We start from the raw sequence: 20,156 nt of genomic DNA on the forward strand, positions 1-20,156 counted from the left end.
TGTATTCAATCGCAAGTAAGATCGTGGGAACATAAGCTGCTAGAAGTATTTCCATAAATAAAGGGGAAGTATTACAGTACCGCACTACATCACGTGATCATTTGACGTTTGCATCATGGCGGCATCAGAAGCAGTTGCAGAAACATCATTCATGGATCCTTTTAAAGATATTCTGGTTAATTATTTAATGCCAGAAAGATGTTATGACGAGTTCTTTTTACAGTTCAATCTTCTGCACGGTAGGTTCACGTTTTATTAGTTTAGTTGCATCTTTATAGATAAATGGAAGCTATTTCAAAGATTATTTCCTGGTATAACGTTACTTATAACGATTCAGTGACAAAGAGGATTACTCTATTGTAAACTATACACATGTCAATTTCTTACTGGGTCTATTGTCTTCGGTAAATGCTGTCACAATTTAGGACTCTTAGTTTTGATGTTCTCAGTTTTTAATTAAGACATCATACATGTTAATATGTTAAACGTCATCTGCCTTATAATTTGCACAAAAAAAGTAATAATGTCTGTATTAAATGTGTTATCTATTTGGCTTATATTAAAATTGTGGGTCAACTTTTACATGCCAATCATATTGAAGTCTGACTATTGAAGTTCTTCCTTGTTAATCTCTACAGTGGATTGTCTGAAGATTGTAATCAGCAAAGGCCTAGGCATTGGGATCATCCTCGGTTCTGTATTAGGTAAGGAAAATCTCCACCATCTTTAGAACACATAAAAAAACGAGTGACAATTTTCTTTAACACTGATGATTTGTGCATGTTTCTTCATAGTAAAGCTGCCTCAGATTCTAAAGCTGATTGGGGCTAAAAGTGCTGAGGGACTGAGCTTTAACTCTGTACTACTAGAGCTGTTTGCCATCACAGGCACCATGGCCTACAGTATTGCCAACAGCTTCCCTTTCAGGTACTTTAATAGTGATGCTCTTTCATAAATATGTTAAAGTCTAATTTCATATTTATTTACGATTTTGGTAAACATTTGTCCATACAAACACACCATGCATTTATAAATGTCAAACAACAAAGTGGAAAACTGGCTAATAGAAACAAATATATAAAACATGTGCCTGTGAATATTTTTGACAGTTCCTGGGGTGAGGCACTTTTTCTCATGTTTCAAACTGTGACCATCGGTTTCCTCATACAGCACTACGGAGGAAACACCGTTAAAGGTTATAAGACAATTCCACATGTTTTTAAAAAAATAAAAATAAATCTGTGCTGCATTTTTTTTAAAGTTTTAAAATCTGTTTTTAATCGTTACTTTTTGATTGTGCTGTGATTACTTGCAGGTTTGGGGTTTATGGCAGTCTACTTTGGACTATTGGCAGTGCTCCTTTCTCCCATGGTCCCCATGTCTGTTGTCACTACCATGCAAGCCTCTAATATGCCAGCCATCATCTTTGGACGAGTAAGCTAGGCCAAAATAAACAACCCCGTTCAACAGCTGAACCAGCAGAAATGTATTTATCTGATTTTCTGTGTCTTCAGTTAATTCAGGCTGGTACCAACTACACAAATGGCCACACTGGGCAGCTGTCAGCTATTTCAGTGTTTCTGCTATTTGCTGGCTCTCTAGCACGCATATTCACTACAGTGCAGGTAAACCACCGTAATGAGCAATCATGCCATATTTAAGCGAATAAAAGTCTCTTATGCTCATCAAGACTAAATGTACTGGATCAAAATACAGTAAAGTAACTGTAATATTGTGAAATATTATTTCAATTTAAAAATAGGGTTTTTTTATTATTTCAGAATATTTTTGAATTTATTTCTGTGATGGCAAAGCTGAATTTTCAGCATCGTTACTCCAGTCTTAAGTGTCACATGAATGAACCACACGAAATCAAGCTAATATAGTGATTTGGTGCTCAAGAAACCCGTTGTGCTGCTTAATATTTTTAAGTAAACCACAATACATTTTTAAGGATTCTTTGAGTAGAAAGTTTAAAAGAACAGCATTTATTTGAAATAGTTTTTTTTTTTTTTTTTTAATGATGTAAAAATCTTTACGGCCACTTTTGGTCAATTTAATTCATCCTTGCTGAAGAAAGTGTCTCTGTTTTTCAAAACAAAGAAAAAAATGTTACTGACCTGAAACTTTTGAATGATAGTGTAACTTATTTATGATCCTCATTGTTTGAAATGGGTTCATTGAGAAGTGACCATTTTAATGTGTCCGATGTCCCTGTACAGGAAACAGGAGATTCCCTCATGGCTGTCACCTACATCATCTCTTCTTGCTGTAATGGTGTGATCACAGCTCAGGTTCTCTACTACTGGAACAGCAGCCCTGCCCTCAGGAAGAAGACTGAGTAGATCCGAACGAAAGGCAAATTCAGTGACCACTCAAGTCAACTAAGAACACTGGAAAGCCGATTGGGGATCAGATGTATCCTAATCAAAATGACGGTTCTTGTAAAATTGAATACTGTCCCTTGATCAGTTGTTAAGTGCATTTATTGTTAACATATCAGCGCTAACTGGAGAGGCAGGTATGAATACTGTATAAATTCACACATTCATCTATTCCAGGTCCCTTAATTGGACAAAAAAAGCCAGTATGGTGAGGGGTCCTTCTATAATTCTAGATCTTTTCCTTCGCCCTTTTTATGGTAGTGGGTAATTTAATTAGGCAATTTTTGGACCATTTTCTTAGCTCAGAGAAAGGAGTAGTGTCCATAGTATTCTTGCATTCAACCATAAATGTACAAATATACTGTATGTACTAAATCCTCATGTATAATTCCTGCCATCCTGTTTTAGAGTATTGTCTTGTTACTCCCATTAACCGGGCTCACTGCATATTCACTAAAACCCTTGTAGCCATTTTGAATTCAACAACAAATCTGTGAAAAAAACGTCTACCAAGGTTTTTTTAAACATTAATTCCAGAATTGTAAAAGTGACCAAATTGTACAAAATAAATAAATACATAAAATGCATTCTTTAAAAAACGCACATATGATAATATGTGTCATCATATGCTAAAGGCAGCCCTACTAGAACCTCATAGGTAAAGTATTATCCCCATAGGGGATCCCCATAAGTCTTCCAGAACCTAGAAATGCTCATGTTGCTTTACACCCCACAATATGTTTTGGCGTTTGACAAAATAAAGGGTTTTCTTTAGTTAATACATGGAAACTAGTAAATCAATTACTGTTGTATTTCTTGCAATGGCCACGCATTATTGCATGTAGCCGTGCTGTCGAGTGTCATCATGATGTAAAGGGGACTGGGTACAATAAGAAAAAAATTCCTACAAAGCACTTTTTTGTTTGTTCAAGATGGTAGTGTTCACCCATCAAATGCAAGTTGTTTTAAGCTCTCTACAGATAAAATGAAAATTGAATTTGAATGATCGACATTGCATATTTGCACACATGTGAATTAATTTTCCTTTTTTGCATGTGAACATCTATTGTTCATTGTTGGTTTATTTCAGGAATGACATTTTACAAATGGCTGTGATTACGGTTTTTCCATATCTAAAGTTGCAATGTACATTTGACTGCTGAGTAAAACATTTCCATTATTTGTAGTGTTTATTACTCACTGTTCACAGAGAATTTCTTTTAGTGTGAAAGGCTTAAAAAAGACACAATCAGTTGTAAAAGAAAATAATAAAACAGTTTATTTTAAAGTTATCTTAAGTTGTGTTTTTTCATTTATCCATTATGGGTGGTTTGAAGTGATTGACTGTGATACATAAATGTACCACCAGAGAGAGGCAAAGAGTTGGTAAAAATATAATCGCTGTCTGTTTTGTCCACTGGTAGGTACCCTTTACCCTACTAGTTTTCATTCGTCATCACTTTTGAAAGAGAAAGTCTACAGTATATAGCTCTGTGTATATAGTTGGATGTGATTTCAGCTGATCATTTAATTATACTTTTTAAAAAGTCTTACTCTGTCTTGTAGATTTATAGGGAGCAGACAGACATAAGCAGAGCCCAAACAAGAATTAATTTTTTTTAAACTATTTTCACTCTAATAATCTTTGTTACATTTACAACTTCGAATAATCATTTTTACAGTGTGGTTGAACAATGGTAATCATCCACAGGACGGACAGGACGGATGAGTGCAAGTGACAGAAAGATGAGCTACAGGCATCTTGAGAGTTTATCTAAATAACGAAAAGCTGTTAAAGAAGCAAGAGCAAATTATTTCTGTGATATAATCAAATTAGCAAATTCTATTTAACACCACACACTCTAAAAAATGCTGGGTTGTTTTAACCCAATTTTGGGTCAAATATGGACAAACCCAAACGTGGTTAAATATGTGATTTACGAATTTAACCCAATGGCTGGGTTTGTCCATGGTTGACCCAAATTTGGGTTGAAACAACCTAGCATTTTTTAGAGTGCACAGACACTTGAAATGACTTGTGAAATTTTGCAGTGACAAATCAGAACAAATATTACATCTAATGTAGTCTAAATATAACTTATTTACAACCATACATTGAATTTTGAAAACCTTTGATTAATTATTCTGGTCCCATACAAAAAGTTTGTGCCTTTATTTTACCAGGATAAAGGGATAAGGGTCATTTAGCAGGATAAAACTGAGACTAAAATTGAACTAAAAATTTATGTGAGATGTTTAAGAAAAAAACAAACAAACAATATTAACAGGAGGTTAGAAATTATTTTTAAATGCAAAGGATAAAATAAAAATACAAAATAATCTCCAAATCATTCATCCATCCAACCTCCAAAATAAAACATCCTCTATAGGGTAGAGGCCTCTCCAAATCAAATAACAAAAAATAATAATTAGAGAAGTGCCACAAAGTCAGTCAATGGAGGAAAGTGTTTCTGTAAATTGCTGCATATCTTTGCAGCATTAAAATAAACCCTAGACTTGAAACAGGGAACAATTGACCATATATTAGAGTTTATTTAAACAGAGATTTCACATATGTGAGCATAAAAGTGATGCTCCTCTGTAAGGTCCTTTAAAGGCATCCTCATAGTCTGCATGTTGTCTTTGGTTGTGCTCACAATTAACTGCTTACAAAGACTGCACATTCTACTTAAATTTACTGTCAACTCAACAGCATTCTATTTGCTTTCCTGTAGATAGTGTGTTTCCCGTACTCTACAAAAAAGCAGAAAGCATCTGACTTGATGGCTCTCAACTCCACCTCCAACTGCAACCGGCTATTCTTGCCGATCAGCAAGGTTAAGCATAGCTCGTGTCAAACACACCTATTGTCAATGCTCATCACACACTGAAAAAAAAAAATCTGTGGTGAAGTAAATACTACAGAAAAAAGCATGTAATTTATACCTGAATAATATAGTTCAGGCAAGAAAAAAGAAAAAAAAGTAAATTCTATGTTAGTACTCAATGTCAGCTTGTAGAAATTAAAGCGTAAATATCAACGTTAGAAAATTAAGTAAAACCAACTCAACTTTCTGATACTGGTGTTCCCATCATGCACCGGGGCATGAATAATTAATAAGGTTGCATTTTCCACTGTTTTCCAGCTGTACTTACACGGTTTTATCATTGTTTTTGTTGTTAGGTTTAGTAACTTGCTGTTTTGTGATATGTGGAGTTCATTTTCTACTCAAAATGATACATTCATACTCAAAAATTATCAATTGAATGTTACCATTATTGTGTACCAAGTATTGAGATCTCTGTGCTTGAATCCGTATCACATTACTTCTATTGTGCAGATTGTCTACACAATAGGCTATCTATTCATTATTTACTTAATAAAGCATACACTTTTAAATCATGGCTTAATTCAGTGTTATGTTGTTTGAGTAAAATGTACTTGAAACAGAGTATTGCAAAGTAAAAAGTAGAAATTACTCAAATTTAAACTGGCCAAGTTAAAATTATTTTCTTTGTTCATTTTACTTAACTCAGTTAAGTAGATTTTACATAATTCCATATCTGAAATTTACTTTAAAAGAAGAATTCTACTTTTTTTTTACTTGCAGACCCTTTTTCATTATTATCATTAAAGGTATTATCAAAAAAAATTCAGCAAGGATGCATTGAATTGATTAAAAGTGAGTAAAGACATGAATAATATTATTCATAATTAATGACATTAATAATATTAAAAATAATCACAGTTTCCATACAAATAAGCAGCACAACTGTTTTCAACATTGATAATAATACTAAATGTTTCATGAGCACCAAAATAAGCATATTAGAATGATTTCTAAAGTATCATGTGACATTGAAGACTAGAATAATGGCTGCTGGAAATTCCGTTTTGCCATCAGAAGAATAATTGTAATAATATTTCACAATATTACTGTAATTTAAACAAATAAATGTAGCCTTAAGAGTCTTCTTTCAAAAACATTAAAAATATATACTTTTGAGCATTAGTGTATATAACTTATTTATGTAAATGGCATAAGGAAAAGAGGGTTACTTTAACTCTTTGAGAGTGGTCAGGATTTTTTTTCTTGACAGTTTAATGAAAGTATTAATATAATCCATAATGTTGGATTACGCAATCTGTTTTTTTTCTTCTCAGGTCTGTTGGAAAGGTCTTAAAGTACGGCCCATGTTCTTATCTCACCTCACCTGAGGAGAAGACTGTTTCCCATATCTGTATCTAATCAGCATTACGTATACCACCTCCTCACCTAAGGTGCTTGACAAATATCTTATCCAGCCTATAACGGAAGATTTATGTGTCTGACCGGTTTGTCAGAGACTAAAAGATGTTTAGCTCTCAGCTAGTGTAGTAACATCAATTAACATTGCATGCATAAAATCACAGGTGATGGCATTATCTTTTTTGGAAATAGTAATCCTGAGTATCTTGTTTCCCTCTGCCTCTGTTTCACCCCACCTTGCTTTCCTTCGATTTGCTGCAAGACCAGTCTTGCTCAGGGTGTGGTGCGTCATTAGTGTTAGCTGTCAATCACTCTTTCATTGCTGTGCAAATGCTTCCTCTATTAACCACATTAACCTGACAGAAATGGACACGTGCTCTGTCAAAGCGTGGCACAGGCGCTCAGAAAGGTGGGTTTTGACGTCTGGGGTCTATTATAGAATATTTTCCTTTTTATCAATGCATTTTTTTGTTTGTTTGAAACTGGCTCCTTTAATAAATAATATAATTGCAGAGACCATTTAAGTACTAAGTCAATACACTAAATGTACCATATCCAACTTCCTCTTCAGCTTTTTAAAATTCATTATGACCACAAAAAAAAAAAAAAAAAAAGATTTTTCTAAGGGAAATTATGGTTGTCATCCAGAACATTTCATTATACCTCATTGCGAGCTATGAGGGAAGATCAGCGACTACTGCTTTGGCCTCATGCCAGTCTTTTGATGTAGATATGTTCTGTTGACAAACAGGAATCCATGCGTTTTATTTTATTTTGCTCTGAATAAATAAAGTGAAAAAAGTTATGAGGTTGGCCTACACACCTCCCTCTTAGAATAGCATCCAAATCTTGATAATAATAAAAAAAATAGCGCAAGATAGAATGTTGATAGATTTGGCAGAAACATCCTGCCTACGGTGTGCAGATTTGTCGCTATACCTTGTTTTGCTCTACCTTTTAGTTTTTATAATGTTTGTCTGTGCACAGAACACATGAGCTCTTGTAATACACAAACAGATGTTTCTGTTTAAACAGGTTTCATATTCTATTCATATCTTATAAAATTAGCCATACATTTGACAAGTGGAACTGGCAGACACAACAGAATGTTATCGGATGAGTCTGGCCACCCCCCTGTTATTGGTATTGCGTGACAGGCAATGCTCGTCTAGGTTGACTCACACACATGCGTGTCTGCAGCCCTGGTGGCATTTCAACCAACCGTAGCGGCTGTTTAAAAAAAAAAAGGGAAGAAAAATGTACGCCCACTCACTCACCTGTGCATACACAACGTCTGAGGTATGACTGACAAGTCAACACGCAAGTGAGCGATGAAACATGTTTTGATGTAGGCCTGTGAACAGATTGAAAATGAAATAGCGCACTCAAAAAGAAAAACATAGGTTATGTTATATTTGCTCACCCTTATGTCGTTCAACTTGCAAATAAATTGCTTGTATTAAAATAATTATAATACTGAGGAAATTCCGTTGTAAAGAGAACAACATTTTAATGAGCATAAACAAAACACACCGAACAACATAAATGCAGCCAGAACATGGCAGAAGGGTGAAATAATGAAATATTACTTTACATCAAACATTTTATCTTGTATGGGACAAAAATGTTGCATGTTGTTGGTGTGGACCGCATATATGCTCGTGAATTTTCATAAATGTTGGCCTACAGTATGTATAGCCTATAGGCCTTATTCATGGCAGAGGCGATTGTTTAGCGGGAATGAAAGCGAGGCTTTTTTTTTTACAGCAGATGCCATTGAAAACATTTTAAGTAGCCTAGCCTATATCCCTCAAAGCCTCGCTTTCTATCGCTGTTCTGCATTGTTTTCTTGTTTACACAGCCTAAGTGGAAATGCAAATACTATGGAATATCTATATTTCAGAGTAAATTTGTCAATTCATAGCCATAATTACCACGTTCTTCACATTCACTGTTTTTATTTCACCTGTTAGGCAGTGCAGCCTGTGCAGTGTGTGTGTGCGTGCAGGAGGGGAGCGGCTCCCTCGGAATGCATGTAAATAATACGCACCCCCCAGTTTCCAGAGCAACCATTAATCTCGTTTCCGGGTTTATGATGAAATAGTAATATGCTGTCAACGAATACAAAAAATGTAAAAAATATTGCGGTTTAACGAATTAAAAAAAAGAAAGAATTAAAAAAATATTATCATGATCATTCAGTCAATTTCATTCATTCGAATTTTGGCCTTAATCTGCAAACTGGCAACCCAAAATATACCATGGTAACAGTTTGTTTAAGCCTCAGTGGTCGTTGCTAAGTGATGGTATGTTTCTCACCAGAAAATTCAACACCCCCAGTCCCCCGCCCTCTTCTCGACACCCACATTCGCCCTCTTAACCCCCAGCATAGTCAGAAGTCGTCTGACGATAAGCGCAGCTCTTTTGAAACCAAAGTGGGCTTGATTTTCTCCCTTTAAACACTTTAAAAAATTGGTAATGGATAATGATTTACTTGCATCTAACTTGGGAACACGCCTGAACTGTTATCAAGGTTAATGAAAGTACGCGCTCTTCCCAGCAGCCCCCCTCCCTTCGCCCTCCGATTAGCCGCGGCGAGCTTTTACATTTTCATGAGAATGACATTAGGAGGTGAGGGGGTTAAACCCGAGAAGAAAACGGAGAGAAACGACGGCAACGCTAATTTTCCGCACAGCGGGAAGCGAGAAAAGGGAACAAAGTGGTCCAAGGGAGCCTCTCCGGATTCAGTGGCTTACTACGTACACCTGCGATCTCAAAAGCGACGGACAATGTGCCTCCGAAACGGCCAATTACGACCGAGACAACAACCAGTTTTCAATCTGGACAGAGAGGGTTATGTTGAGGTGGACAGTGAATTTGAGGGGCAGAGTAACGTTAACGTTAGATTATTTCGCCATTAAATCGTTCCATTCGGCCTGTTTCTTTAAATATTTATTCATCGTCTCTAACTTTTTACGACACAAACGTATTATTAAAACTACATAAATAATACAAAAGAAAAACTAAATAACTGCTTTAATTAAAAGTAAATTATGTGGCTTAAATGTTTAACACAAAATGTCTGAAAAGTTTGATAAATGTTTTTAAAAAAAATATATATATATATTTGCAGTCACATGAGATAATGCCTGATCATGGATTTTAAATTTGTTTGTAAATTGCAAATAAATAGTGGCAATTAAAAAAAGTTTATAATAAAAACGGAAAGGTTTTTCCTTTGGGCTTTAACATACTGTCAAAACGATCCCTGTTCACATGATCTGAAACAAAAACGTCCATTTATTGGCGATGTCATACACATGCCATGCGCATGACATAACTGTTTTCACAAATTCACGTTTTTGTGGTTTACAAGAGACAATAACGGTATCGTTTTCAAAAACTTGCACTTTGAAACCCTTTTTTCAAAAGTTTGCGTTTTCAGGCCGCCAAAACGCTGTTGTCATGTAAATGAACAGCCAAAAACATAAAATATTTTCTGTTTTTAATTGAAAACGTTGGAAAACGACCTTAGGCTGGTCATACACTTCAAGAATTTAAGCTTGGTTTGCAACCCCTAATGATCTGGGGAGTGTGGCCCGATTCGAGGCTTCTCGCAACCAACTTTTTGTCCAAAAAAAAATTGTTTTGTTATTACGATTATTTTACTGCTCCCGACCTCTTCGGAAGCTCACGCGATCCCAAATCTTAAATCAAACTCTTGATCGGGCTGCCTCTGACGTGTACCCGCGATAGCCAATGAGAGCGAGCAAGCTTCACCAACCGGATGTTGCGTGCTTCTATACCTAAAACTTGTCAGCCAAAAAAAAACAAACAAAAAAAAAAAACACTTATTTTACTGCTCCGAATTTTTTTTTTTTTTTTTTTTTTTTCCTTTGTTTTTTCTCACGCAGGGATAATTCAGCTGACGACGTTGATTATCCTCCATTTGTTTTCTTAAGTCAAGTTTGATCTCGCTAGTCTACTATCGACAGGTGTGTGGTCTCACGGTCCGGACGAATCTTCTAGTGTGTGCGGTTGAAAAATCCACAGCCAATCAGAACAGCGTGTGAGCGGGCTCTCGCGGCAAGTGCACACTCACAGCACCAGAGAGTAATCTTGACGGCACTCTCAAGAAAATGGATCAATCAAATTCACAAATATTACACCATTTAAACTTTTTTCAAATACATAGGCTACAGAGTTACTAAAACAATCTTTGCCAAATAATACACTTGTTGGTTCACAGTTTGAACGTTCTTGGTTCCATTTGTTTAATTTCAAGATCTGAGGTGAATTATCCATTGTTGCTTTTAGGCTACAGCTACAAAGCTGGGAGCACTAAATGATATTCAAAGTCACATTACACGCTTTTAACATTAAATAAAGCACAAACAGTACCTGAGATTATCACTGCCACACTTTGTGTTTGTTTTTCCAGCGCGACGTCGCAGAAAAACAGAAATCTTTCTAAAAATAGAATCGTCGTCGCGGCTGGTTAGGACAAAAACTGATTAACATGGAAAAGATGCCTTTTATCGCGTGCTGCGGAGTCGCGTCGTGTGTGTTAGGACACGGTTAGAGGCCACCATGTTGCCAACAAATACTTATTTATCTTGGTAGTTATGACACTTTCACTCACATCAAATTAATTATGGCTGACTGCAAACAGTATTTACCACCGAAGGGATTGGTAACAGAACTTTTGTCCCAGTGATGCTAAAGGTCTAAGATGACATCAAATTTAATTTGCATGTGACTTAGGAATCAAACAAACATTTATTTAGAATCAAATATTTATTTCAGAATGAGAAAACTTGAGACCAGACGTTGTATTTAAAGGTTTTATTCTGTAAAAACGGCCCTTATAAGAGCCACAAAAACCAAGAAATATACACTGTACAAAAAAAAAGGTATTTACAACCTAAATTAAAACCATAAAAAAAAAAAATTAAACAGCAAGCTGCAAACTCACTTCAATGGTAATGTAAACTGTTTATCACTGTGCTTAAATCACCATTTAACCAAAATATTAGTAACTAACCAAGCTTTGTTGCGGCCAACTTAATTTTTGACTGCCACAAAATGCCACCTACACACACTTTGAGCTCAAAACAAACCTCAAGACCTTGACATAACTTTGCATTTTGTTGTCAAAGGACAAAACAGAGCCCAACAGAAAATTTCAGTCAAGTCCACTGAACTCACTGGTCAACCATACTGTAATGGCAAAAGCAGACTTAATGCTGTGGTAGAATGAGAAAGACCAGATGAGGTAGAGAACCTAGTCTAACGAAGTGCATCGACTGACAGCGAAGATCAGTGCATTCGAGTTTGACCCATAAGAGGGAAATACTGGAATGCTAGGCAAGACAAACTCAACATTTAGCAATCTGTAAATATGGCTAAAATATTGAGCATTTACAGGAGTGCAATTTCATTGTAGAGACTACATTAAAAAAAAAAAGTTCACAAACGTATGTGCACACTGGTATGGTACATATGCATTTTCAGTTATTATTAAAGTATGAAAACAAAGCATATAGAGACTGAATGACTTTCCTCTCTTACAAATTGGGTAACAGTATCAAAGATTTCTAATTGGATGAGGCCATGTCAAAGCTGACCGATACCATCATTTTCATGCCATTTATTTGAAGAAAGCCCTGAGATTGTCCAAAACTATATTAATACCCAAATTTAAAGAAACTTAAAAGGTCAACTTTGACCAATCACTCAGTTATTCCACGTGCTGAGCCAGTTTGGGCATACAAGTGGGAAACAAAACAAGGGTTCACAAAACAACAATTTACACTCCTTAAGGTCTCATGTTGTCCATCACTGGCCATTGCGATCAATATTGGCTGACCTGTTTTGTACCCCAATTAGATTTTAAATCATGATTGCCCACTGCTGCATGAACAACGCATGTTCTAAACATTGCACAGAGCACAAAAGAATACTGTTTAAAAAAAAAAAAAAAAAAAAACTATTATCCATTCAGGAAGAAAGAGGATGCCTGTGCTAAAATATCTGGAATTGAGAAAAAAAAAAAGCCAACTTAAAGGGTTAGTTCACCCAAAAATGAAAATCCGGTCATTAATTACTCACCCTCATGTCTTTCCAAACCTGAAAGACTGATGTTCATCTTCGGAACACAAATTAAGATTTGATGAAATCTAAGAGCTTTCCATCCCTCCATTGACAGCCTACGCAATTACCACTGTCAAGCCCCAGAAAAGTAGTACAGACATCATTAAAGTAATCCATGTGACTGCAGCGCTTTAAACTCAATTTTAAGTGACGCAAAATATGAATCTCCAACATGTGTTCAAGAGAGCACCACAACGCATGTGTTGTGTTGACACGAAAATGGACGTTGTTACGTAACTGAGATTAAAATTTTGTAAATAAAGAGGTAAATTATGTTTTTTTTTAGGGCTGTGAAATGATTAATCGCATCCAAAATAAAAGTTTGTGTTCACATAATATATGTGTGTACTGTCCATAATTATTTTGTATATATAAATACACACGCATGTATATATTTAAGTTTTTTTTTTTATTTATACATAAAATATTTATATTTATATATAATACAAATTATGTATAAATAAAAAAAAATTCTTAAATAGATACATGCATGTGCGTGTATTTATATATACAAAATAATTATGCACAGTACACACACATATTATGTGAACACAAACTTTTTTGGATGCGATTAATCGTTTCACAGCCCTAGTTTTTTTGCTCAAACAAAGCACTCGCGTCGCTTCATAAATTTGAGGTTAAACCACTGGAGTCAGATGGATTATTTTAATTATGTCTTTACTACCTTTCTAGGGTTTGAAAGTATCAGTTGCGTAGACTGTCAATGGTGGAACAAAGCTCTCAGTTTTCATTAGTTTATCTTCAGAACACGAATGAAGATCTTTTAAAGTCTTGCGGGTTTGGAACGACATGAGGGTGAGTAATGACAGAATTTTCATTTTTGGGTGAACTAACCCCTTTAATTGTCCATAACGCCATGAGTTAGGAAGTTAAAGGTGATCGGTCATAGTGTGATGGCTGCAAAAACAGGAAGAAAACAGGAGACTGAAAAAGCTAAGTTTGCTAGACAGTTTCAGCAGACAACTTCAGATCATTTAAAGCAAGGAGGTAGTAAACAATCAGAAGGGTTCAGTAATCCATACAGTCTATGTGTGGCACTACAGGTCCCAATAAGGGTCCAACTAATAGGAGTTCAGGGAGCATTCCCCAAACTTCAGATATGAGTGAGGGGAACAGTTCCACCTAGATAGTGCTGTTGGACACCAGAGTAGGCCCTCTGGTTTGAGCTATCGCTGGCATCCCCACCTGGAATGTACATGCTAATCATGTCCCTCAGGTCCCCTTGGAAAGCGCCACGGTGGTGGTTTGGTACTCCAGTAGGTGAATGGGATAGGGGTTCTGATTTAACCATAGACATCACTGGACTGGGCTGCTGAGGGCTGCCACTATACGACATTTGGCTGTGGACAAAAAAAAAAGAGACAAAATAAGCCATTAAAATGTGATCAACAAAAGAAGATCAGGGCAGACGACACATGAACAGCTTTGAGAATCTGTATCTTTCCACATATAAAACATCTCTCTGCATTTGTTCAAAGTAATGAAGACAAGCAAATAACCGGTCTATACAGGTTAAGTCAGCTTAGTTGTGGTGAATCTGAGAAAATCTATAGGCAAATGCTAAATAAATATAGGCAATGATAAGAAAATCTATAAGCATATTATGACTAAATAAGCAGTTATGGTGAAAAAAATCTAGTCAAATGCTGAATAAACGCATTTATAAATCAAATAAAGTGTCATGTTCAGCACAGAAAGCTTAATTTACCAACTACAAAAAAAAACATAAGAAATTACTTTTATATAGCCTACTACAATTAATATTTTAAAAATCAATTTTGGTTTGATAATGCAAATTTAAAGAGACCAATATGAATTGTTCACAAATGTTTGATTCTTCAACTTTTTTTCACAGTTAAACACGACGAAAACTGAATCAGTTAACATAAATGTATAAGTTTGCGGGCGCCACACATAACTAACTTAGTTTTCTAGTTCCCCAATTTGTCAAGCTTCCCCAGTACTGTAACTGCACTAAAATCCCTTGATAAAACAAACCTGTAAGGGCTGGCGCTGTTCATGTACGTCTGTGCCGGCGGGTATTGGAGAGCTGACAGGTCGTAGCGGTGCAGTTGCTGCGGGTATCCGAGTGCCTCGCCCTGCATGCCCATATAACCACCGGCGTGACCCCAGCCATAGCCGTCCATTCTCGGGCTGCCACTCTGTCCCTGTGCCACGGCTGAAGCCAACAGGTTGCCGTGTGCGAGAGGATATTTGCCGACGTGATTGTCCTTCTTCATGAGAGCTTTGGTCTTACGCCGAGGTTTGTATTTGTAATCGGGGTATTCCTTCATGTGTACAGCCCGCAAGCGTTTGGCCTCATCGATGAACGGTCGCTTCTCCGCGTCCGTTAAAAGTTTCCATTCCGCTCCGAGGCGTTTGCTTATCTCAGAGTTGTGCATTTTGGGGTTCTCCTGTGCCATCTTCCTCCGCTGACCGCGAGACCACACCATAAACGCATTCATGGGGCGCTTCACTTTGTCCATAGGATCCCCGCCGGGTGGACAAGAAGTTTTTGATCCGTGGTGCGCAGTTCCAACCCCGCTGACCGGAGGAGGCATCCCTGGACTGTTCTGGTGGGGATGAGGTTGACCCGCGGTCTTCAGTTCATGCTCCATCATGCTATACATCATGCCTCTACTCACTTTGAGTTTCAACCACTCAATGCGTAAAGCAGCCAATTAAAAGTGTCCAAGCGAACCTAATCAGGTCAAACAAATCCGGCGCAGGTGAAGTCTCTTTAGCTACAGCCGGGATTGTCTCGCCAAATTAAACTCCAAAAAAGGAGCAATGAGAAAACGATTAATCAAAACATTTATAGCAAGTTTTTAAAACCAAAATAAAGTAAAAAGGTCTCGAAAAGTTTCTCAATCTCTGCTGTTTGTCTCTCTCTCCAACTCTGTTGAACAATATCCACAAGCCACTTGTTGAGCAGAAATAGTTTGCAGTCCACACTGAACCAATTGTATAATTGTATTCCACGTCTGTCCAATCAGCGCTCAACGCAACCCTTTGCTCATTTGCATAACAATGGTAGGGGTGTGGTGTTGTACGTCGAAGATCACTTGTTGCAGGAGGTAAACGGCACGCAGAGACAGCTAGAGACTCATTTTATTGATCAGAGAATTCAATTCTAAATATATATTACTGATAATTATTGCATATTTCAGTATAAATTGTCATGGCACATGTTTTTATAGACTTAAAAACAGACAAGCCTTTAAAAATTAGACACAAATGTTGTGTAGCTAATTTTGGACCTGGTTTCTTTGAATCACTTTCCATGACTTAATTAGTTTCACTTTGCACCTTTACAATTTCTTTCTCTTCTATTGTCATTTCTTAGCCCTGTCATGGTGGGGTCATGAGAAAAAATTCTGTGAAAACGAACAGTTTGTTTAAATCTTGTGCGTTTATTGAGCTGTGTTTTCAGGGTAAATTTGTGTGAAATGGGAATTATTACAGTACACACAATATATAATTACAGCAATGTGCCATTACTCCCTTTTATGACATGTGAATGTCAGAAACTTCTAAAGGTGTGGATTGCTTCTATAATTGCTTGAGAAAAGGTGTGGGTGCAAAGCTTTATGTTGTTTCTTTCTCTTTTTTTGTAGACACAGGTGTGAGTGCCTGTGAGTTTGCAGGTGCTTTGTGAACCATGCGAGCGGCTTCTGTTCGTGACTGACAGTTATGCCTTAATGCCAATCAAACCACAAATTGTGGGGCTTCATTCTTATAACCATGTCCAGAAAACATTTTTGGACAAATAGTAAACCTCTTTATGGAAAGTGCCCGACTCATTCTGCCGTCCGTTGTTTCTTTGTCCCATTTGGTTGAGACAGAACCTAGACAGCTCAGAGAATTTCTCAGAAATGTTAAGTGTAGCCCCCTACAAACACAGATAGCTCAAAGACCTCATGTTTGCATACACATGTGCTCCACATGCCTCTCTTTGACTGTTGTATTGCTTTTTAAAACCAGTGTTTTCATGGGTTTGAATATGTATGTCCAAAACAAGTTACAACACAGTTGTTTTTCCAAAGCGCACACAAAAGATAACCACCCATATTCAGCTGCATGGGCTCTAAGCTGCTCAAACACAGATACCTGAATGAACCTGTAAAGGAGAATCAACACGAGTGCTATGACTGAACTAAATAAATACGGCATCTAGACTGTTTTCGCTTATTTGATCTTTCTTTTAGTGTGTGCACGCTCTTTTCCCCTTGAATTGCAGATTTAAAAAATCAAATGGTCAAATAATATTTAGAGTATTTATGGATACTATGCTAAAATGTAACTTTTATGTAAATGTAAAATATAGAGTTATATTAAATATCTTAGTTATAAGTAACAAATTCTATCAATTATTACTTCTTAAAAAATTTTCAACGAAGAATGTGTTTATTGATCATCAAGATATCTAAGAAAGTTTACAGTCATTTCATTACAAACAAAAGAGAATCCTGATCAAAATATTCTTTTCTTAAAGAAAAGTATTTTAATGATATCTTGGACAAGCACTTTGTCAGAGAATATTCACTCATGACCACTGAGAAGCTTTAATATGCATGTTTAAAAGGACAGTGAATTTGGCATATATTTTTTAGCATTTATGTGAATTTGCATCAACAAAATTTGAATGGTTAATTGCAAATCAGTAAAGTCATAAAATTAACACACATTATATATAGCTTTATATATATATATATATATATATACAGGCTATATATATATATATATATATATATATATATATGTGTGTGTGTGTGTGTTACACACACACATATATATATATATATATATTATTTATTTATTTTTTGAAATACCATTTAGAATTTAATTAAACTTTAAGACAGATGGGATATCCTTTTAAGTTAGAGTGTATTTGTGTAATACCTTTTTTGAGTTGTTGTTGTTGTTGTTGTTGTTGTTTTAATCTGTGAACAATGAAAAATTAAATGCTAGGTAATTCATTGGGACAAATATGACATTTTGATTTGAAATAGGAAACCCAATAGAGTTAAAAAAAGAAAAAAATTAAGTGGCCCAAAAATGAAGAGACTGAGTACAATGGCTCGAAGAAAGGAGGACGGATGAGGAAAAGCTTGAGGAGAAGGGAGAATGGCAAAGATAAAGAAGAAAAGAGAGACTGAGAGGGGAAGAGGGCAACTTGGAGAGAGTGCAGTTTGTCCCTGAGTCCTCCCTGACAGACCGAGTGAATGGGGCCTCTATTCTCTCCCTTCTTATGTAAATGGGGGCTCCTAGCCATCCGTCACTGCACAGAAAGACCCTGGCAGGCCCTTTACGAGCCTCCTGCTCGCATAATCCCTGAGCCCACAATCATGCGCCCAGCAGGGGGAGAGGGGGAAGTGGAATGGGGGGGGGGGGGGGGGGGGGGGGGGGGTTACCATGCAGACAGTGAAAGTTTTTCGGAGGGCCACCTACACTGAGCACACATAATCAAAACATTTCTCATAAGGTGTATAGCCCTGGGCGAGATGGAGGGGAGAGGTTGTTATGCCTCCAATGGAGGGCTGTGATAGGAGGAAGAATGTTGGAAAAGAAGACTGAGGGTATAAAAGGGCAGGAAAGAGAGGGGATTGGTACAATGAATTGAATGAAGGGGACGTGGGACAGGGGTACATGATGCGGGAATTAACATAGTGTTTGCGTGATGGACAGGTGAATGAGGGCCTGCACTTTATGTCAGGGGATGTTGGTGAAGCGATCTCGCTGAAGTGATCAAAAGTTGCAGCCGTGGAATTACAATGACACAGGCCTTCAGGGAGTTCGGATAACTATTGGCACATATGTGTGAATAAAACATTTCCTAATACATCCCCATGTGCTGGAATGGCAAGTCCAATGGGATTGGTATGCATCCTGAGTTTGTGGCACAGCTGAAAGCTCCTTTCTCTCCTGTGGATACAGATGGTGTACAGATCTGCCCTCCTGTGGACGCACTCAGAACTTGCCATTTCAAGAAGTGCCCTTCTCAGGAGTTTTTCACTGAAAATGGACACCAGATTCAGCATAATGAATGATATGTGAACATTTAGTGCTTACATATCTAATTTAGGCCTGGTTTCACAGACAGGGTTTAGATTAAACCAGGATTAGTTTAATTAGGACTTGATTAGTAGCTTTTATAAACTTGCCTTAGCCTTAGACAAAAAACATCACTGGTGTGTATCTTGAGACAAAACAATAGCAGTGACATATTTTAAGATATGCCAGTGCAGGTTGCTTTCAGTTAAAACTGCTCAAACATGCATTTTAGTCTGGGACTAGGCTTAAAGGGGTAGTTCACCCAAAAATGAAAATTCTTTCATTTACTCACCCTCAAGTTGTTCCAAACCTGTATGAGTTTCTTTCTTCTATTGAGCACAAAAGAAGATATCTTGAAGAATGTTTGTAACCAGACAGTTGACGGTAGCCACTGACATAGTGTTTTTTGTTGGTTTGCTTTCTATGGTCAATGGCTACTTTCAACTGACAAAATTTAAATTTTTCGGTGAACTTTCCCTTTAAGCCTTGTCTGTGAACCGGGGGTAAGTGTACTTATTGATTGAGCAAAAGTTTAGTTTTGCCCAAATGGGAATAGTTACGTCAAATAAGATTTAAGAGAACATTTGCTCATTGATCGCAGTGCAAATAATTGCCATAACAGAAGTTAATTCCATCACTTTAATTGTAAAATATACATATTGTTACCAGCAGGTTTAGTTTAGTTAGGTTCAGTTTTTCAACATACCAGTATCTACATATCCTCGAAACTACACTACAATAAAAAATGAATCATGGCATAGTTTATTACTATTATTTGCATATATTTGAATTTAAGTAATCTGCAGGGTTTTTATTTTTTACATGTTGGCCTTATTCAAATTCCTTAGAATCAACATCAATGTTACTTGTGAAAACAATTAAATGGAATCCATTAAAAATTATGAACATGGTTCAAATATGGCGGGCTGAGGAACAAACAAGATTCAGTTAGTTAATTAGAGCTTATAGGATTGTAGGCAGGTATGATTTTGTATAAAGTAACACCCTTTTTTTGTTGTTTGTAATACTTTTTTTCTTGTCCTCTGGCACTGTTCTTATTTTATTATGCTTTATATTTGTTTCACTTTGAATGATGATCTGGTTCATGGCATTAATAAAAAAAAAAGAAAATAAAAAAAGATCCAGTTAGTTAAAATATGAGATTGGTTTACATAATCAGTTGGATCTATCGATAATAAACATAAACCTAGTTATTGTGTATTTAAAACATATTCAGTTTATTAGTTCTATTACATAAACCTAGCTTTTGTTTCATTCATGTATTACCGACAGC

At 36.5% G+C, this 20,156-nt stretch overlaps 2 protein-coding genes across 2 annotated transcripts; one reads left to right on the forward strand and one right to left on the reverse strand.

Annotated features, from left to right (window-relative positions):
- Positions 1–86: 86 nt before the first annotated feature.
- mpdu1b (mannose-P-dolichol utilization defect 1b) lies at positions 87–3,676 on the forward strand. The gene is made up of 7 exons (XM_084108304.1): positions 87–239; positions 639–704; positions 795–927; positions 1,110–1,195; positions 1,316–1,434; positions 1,515–1,625; positions 2,223–3,676. The coding sequence occupies exons 1-7, from the start codon at positions 116–118 to the stop codon at positions 2,343–2,345; spliced, it is 762 nt and encodes a 253-aa protein (XP_083964430.1). The 5' UTR covers positions 87–115; the 3' UTR covers positions 2,346–3,676.
- A 9,954-nt stretch (positions 3,677–13,630) lies between these two features.
- sox19b (SRY-box transcription factor 19b) lies at positions 13,631–15,716 on the reverse strand. Its single transcript, XM_084109570.1, has 2 exons — positions 14,807–15,716; positions 13,631–14,148 (listed from the first exon to the last, which is right to left on the reverse strand). The coding sequence occupies exons 1-2, from the start codon at positions 15,439–15,441 to the stop codon at positions 13,902–13,904; spliced, it is 882 nt and encodes a 293-aa protein (XP_083965696.1). The 5' UTR covers positions 15,442–15,716; the 3' UTR covers positions 13,631–13,901.
- Positions 15,717–20,156: the final 4,440 nt, after the last annotated feature.

Source organism: Abramis brama, assembly GCF_963993115.1.
Source record: "Abramis brama genome assembly, chromosome: 3".
In the NCBI taxonomy this organism is placed as follows: domain Eukaryota; kingdom Metazoa; phylum Chordata; class Actinopteri; order Cypriniformes; family Leuciscidae; genus Abramis; species Abramis brama.

What these genes read in the sequence shown, in the direction of transcription:
- mpdu1b (XM_084108304.1), top strand. Translation starts at nt 116, where the DNA reads ATGGCGGCATCAGAAGCAGTTGCAGAAACATCATTCATGGATCCTTTT. An exon ending in CATCCTCGGTTCTGTATTAG is followed by an intron (nt 705 to 794) that starts GTAAGGAAAATC and finishes GTTTCTTCATAG; the next exon opens with TAAAGCTGCCTCAGATTCTA. An exon ending in GCCAACAGCTTCCCTTTCAG is followed by an intron (nt 928 to 1,109) that starts GTACTTTAATAG and finishes TATTTTTGACAG; the next exon opens with TTCCTGGGGTGAGGCACTTT.
- sox19b (XM_084109570.1), bottom strand. Translation starts at nt 15,441, where the DNA reads ATGATGTATAGCATGATGGAGCATGAACTGAAGACCGCGGGTCAACCT. An exon ending in AACAGCGCCAGCCCTTACAG is followed by an intron (nt 14,149 to 14,806) that starts GTTTGTTTTATC and finishes TTTTGTCCACAG; the next exon opens with CCAAATGTCGTATAGTGGCA.